This window comes from Poecilia latipinna, unplaced genomic scaffold (genome assembly GCF_001443285.1).
Source record: "Poecilia latipinna isolate Pla-1442-1.1 unplaced genomic scaffold, P_latipinna-1.0 Scaffold184, whole genome shotgun sequence".
NCBI classification, from domain to species: Eukaryota; Metazoa; Chordata; class Actinopteri; order Cyprinodontiformes; family Poeciliidae; genus Poecilia; species Poecilia latipinna.
Genome location: NW_015112800.1, coordinates 298,250 through 301,714, shown reverse-complemented (window position 1 = coordinate 301,714; position 3,465 = coordinate 298,250). Strand labels below are relative to the sequence as shown.

The window sequence follows — 3,465 nt, the reverse complement described above, 5'->3', positions numbered from 1 at the left end:
AAAAAATATATATATTTTTTAAACCCAATCAACTCGATGATTAAAATAATAAGGAATTATTAAATTTTTTAAAATTATTAATTCAAAAAGAAAATATAATACACATGTAAATAAAATAATTAAATCAAAATTATGAGTTATAAAATTGTATTTAAAAAAAATAAAGTAAGCTATAAATAAATAAATCAAAGCTGATTCAGGAGTAAGAAGATGTCGACATTGACACCTGCGTCTCCTCCATTGCATCAGCCGAGCCGCTGAAGTTTATACCACTGATGTGGCGGGATGGGCTAAAACTGATAGCGGCATTGTCCAATGGGAATCGTGTACCGCTGACGTAGCGCTGCCCTCAGACCAATCAGCGGCCCTCATGGGCGTATTCGTTGGATTCAGGCTTCCCTTTTGGCCGAGCAGCGTGGATCAAGGCGGTGATTCTGGGAGTAGAAACCGATTCATTCTGTGATAACAGCGACTTCTGTGAGTATTATCATGAACCTCTGTGTAAATACACGGCAATAACCAGTTTGTCTGGGCAGCTTACCTGTGATACATGTGCTTCGAGTTATTGAATTTAGCCTGGAAAAATAGATTTAGCCCTTCGAGGCTAACTAACATGTTAGCTTGCTAACGTCATGTCAGCTTGTTTCTCTTCGACTAAGAGTGAAAAAACAAACGGTTAAACCAGTTTAGTGTCATTTTTTCTACTCATGTTGTATAAATACAGTTTATCGGTTCTATTGTTAGTTTCTATTTCTGTCCGGAGAATTAAAACACTTTATTGTCTTGAAAATATCACAAACAAGCTTAAAAAGCAGTTTTAATAAACCAATCACCCCCATTTATTACCTCCAGCTGCTCTGTAGCATGTGTTTGTTTATTCAAAGCCAGAAAGATATTAGAGACTGTACAATTTTAGGTGATTTCTTTACACTTCATAAGACAAAAACAAATGTACTAATATACAGAAAGGACCAAAATAAATAATATAATTTGGAAATTAGTGGGATGAAGAAAAACGTACTTATTCCCAACATTCCCATCCGTATGACTGCTGCCATTTACAGCTTGGTATGATCATAAAATCCTTCTTTATGTAAAACTCACAACATGTTTTTGGAGTACAAAGAGGTGCTGGAATAAACTTCTATAAAACCAATGAACAGTATAATAAATGTAATGCATTATATCATCAGAAGTATTTAGCCTTGTTGATAATTGAGACACTATTTGTCTGAGTGATTATTCCCAAGAATCTAATAGCTAACACAGTATCTACACCAATAGCATTTATATTTATTAGCAGGTCAAATCCCCGATGTGCTCCGTCAAGTTACATCCTGCAGTAAACCACAGGGGGTTGATATTTCCATCCCATCATAAACAGACCCTGTAGTCAGGACAGGGACAGCAGGCTGTTTTCCATCCGGCCCGTTTGGGCCCTGCAGAGCAGATGAGACCTGCTGTGAGGGTTCCTGGTTATCCACAGATTTTCCCCTGGAGGATTCATCTCTGCACCTTTTTAACTCCACACAGCGTGATTTATGCTGAAGCCACAATTCTTTTTATTCACTGTGGAAAAAGCCAAAACATTTGATATATGAATTATTATTTTTTTGTCTTGCTGGGTAAAAATAGGACAAAATCAATAAATCATCTTGTTTTTACTTAAGTTTCTGATACATTTTGCAAAAACCTCTTATTAAATACTTATTAACTCACAACTTTGCTGTGTGAAAAGGTAGTGAATTTAAAGGTGTGGTTTGTGCGCTGCTGAATGAAGGGTGCAGCTAATTGCATTATTAAAACTCGGCTGTCTGTCAGGATTACTGAACTGTCGACGCCAAAAGGAAAAAGATGAGACTGAAGGTCGAGAGTCACACCTTAAAAATTAACCGTAGTAGAGGGAAGTAGTAGTTAAAGTGCCAGGTTTCTCTCTTTATCCCCTAACATCCCTTTATGTTTGGTCTGTTTAGCAGTAAAACGGCTCTGCAGCAAAGAACAACTGCATTCTCATCAGTATTTTATCCCAAACTCATGAGCTAACATCCTGTCCGCACAGGTGAAGCTGTGAAACAGTTTAAGGAAATCTAATCAGCTAGGAAGGCCAAGAGAATGTGTTGGGATTATTGTCTTCTTGTGTTAGAAAATCACTTTGCACCAGATGCAGGAAGCTGCAGCCGAGAATGTTGCAGCTAAAGGAGCAGCTGATGGCTCAGCTGCAGAAAGCTTCAGGATGTGCAATAGTGTCCAGGAAGCTCTGCAGAACCATGTGGCCACCACTGCAGAGCTTCCTCAGCATCATGAGAATGATTGTGTCTGAGAAAAGCATAAACTGAAATCCTACAAGAAGAAAAACGAGGGAAAGCAGAAGACTGGTGCAGCCTTATTTTTTCTGCTCCATTCTCCTCCTGATTGCTTGGCAAATAACCTCTGAAAAGGCCATAACTGCTTTGAAAGGAGCTCAAAGCAGGCAGAAGTGAGAAGAATGAAAGCTTATTATCTAAGAATCATTTTGCAAAAAATGCAATGAACATGTTTTGGATAGACCATTTACCTTGTTACCTTCCTTGTTTTTGTTCTTCAGAAAGCTGATTCAGAATGGATTCGTCTTTGACTGCAGCTCAAATTCGGCAAAAGTTTATTGACTTTTTCATCCGCTATGAGCACCAGTACGTTCATTCCTCGTCCACCATTCCTCTGGACGATCCCACGCTGCTGTTCGCCAATGCCGGCATGAACCAGGTAGAAGCCGGGAGGTTTCCAATTTTTCTTCAGATTATTATTAAACTGAAAGGAGAGCAGAGTTCAGAGGTGTTTTATTTTGTTGTTTATTCTTCCTGTTAGTTCAAGCCGATCTTCCTGAACACCATCGACCCGTCTCATCCCATGGCCAAGCTGCGGCGCGCGGCCAACACTCAGAAATGCATCCGTGCCGGAGGAAAACACAACGACCTGGACGACGTTGGGAAAGATGTCTACCACCACACCTTCTTTGAGATGCTGGGGTCCTGGTCCTTCGGGGACTACTTTAAGGTACGGACTCATTGTTTAGTCTGTCAGAAATGAGACGAACTGAAGATCAACTGTTTTCAAATCTGATACCGATATCTCAGGTTCAGTATCGGCCGATCCAATACAGAAAACATAATTGGATTGAATTGACGATTTTCTTTTTCTGCCCTCAGCAACTGGCCTGTAAAATGGCTCTGGAGCTGCTGACTGAGGAGTTTGGGATTCCCATCGATCGGCTGTACGTCACCTACTTCGGGGGAAACGCCGATGCAGGCCTGGAGCCCGACCTGGAGTGCAAACAGATCTGGATTGATCTGGGGTGAGTCTGATTTTTAACTTGCTGTGATATTTTAGTTGCGGGGCTTTCACCTCTAACTAGGCCTGTCACGATAACAAATTTTGCTGGACGATTAATTGTCTAAAAAATTATTGCGATAAACGATAATATTGTTT

The 3,465-nt window shown here is 40.1% G+C and overlaps 1 protein-coding gene across 1 annotated transcript in view; it reads left to right on the top strand.

The window, feature by feature from the left end:
- Nucleotides 1-368: 368 nt before the first annotated feature.
- aars1 (alanyl-tRNA synthetase 1) overlaps nucleotides 369-3,465 on the top strand; it is a 30,914-nt gene continuing 27,817 nt past the window's right edge. The window contains exons 1-4 of the mRNA XM_015030501.1: nucleotides 369-477; nucleotides 2,585-2,742; nucleotides 2,845-3,033; nucleotides 3,186-3,331. Coding sequence (XP_014885987.1) covers nucleotides 2,599-2,742; nucleotides 2,845-3,033; nucleotides 3,186-3,331 — 479 coding nt within the window. The 5' untranslated portion in view covers nucleotides 369-477; nucleotides 2,585-2,598. The remainder of the gene's footprint in view (nucleotides 478-2,584; nucleotides 2,743-2,844; nucleotides 3,034-3,185; nucleotides 3,332-3,465) is intronic.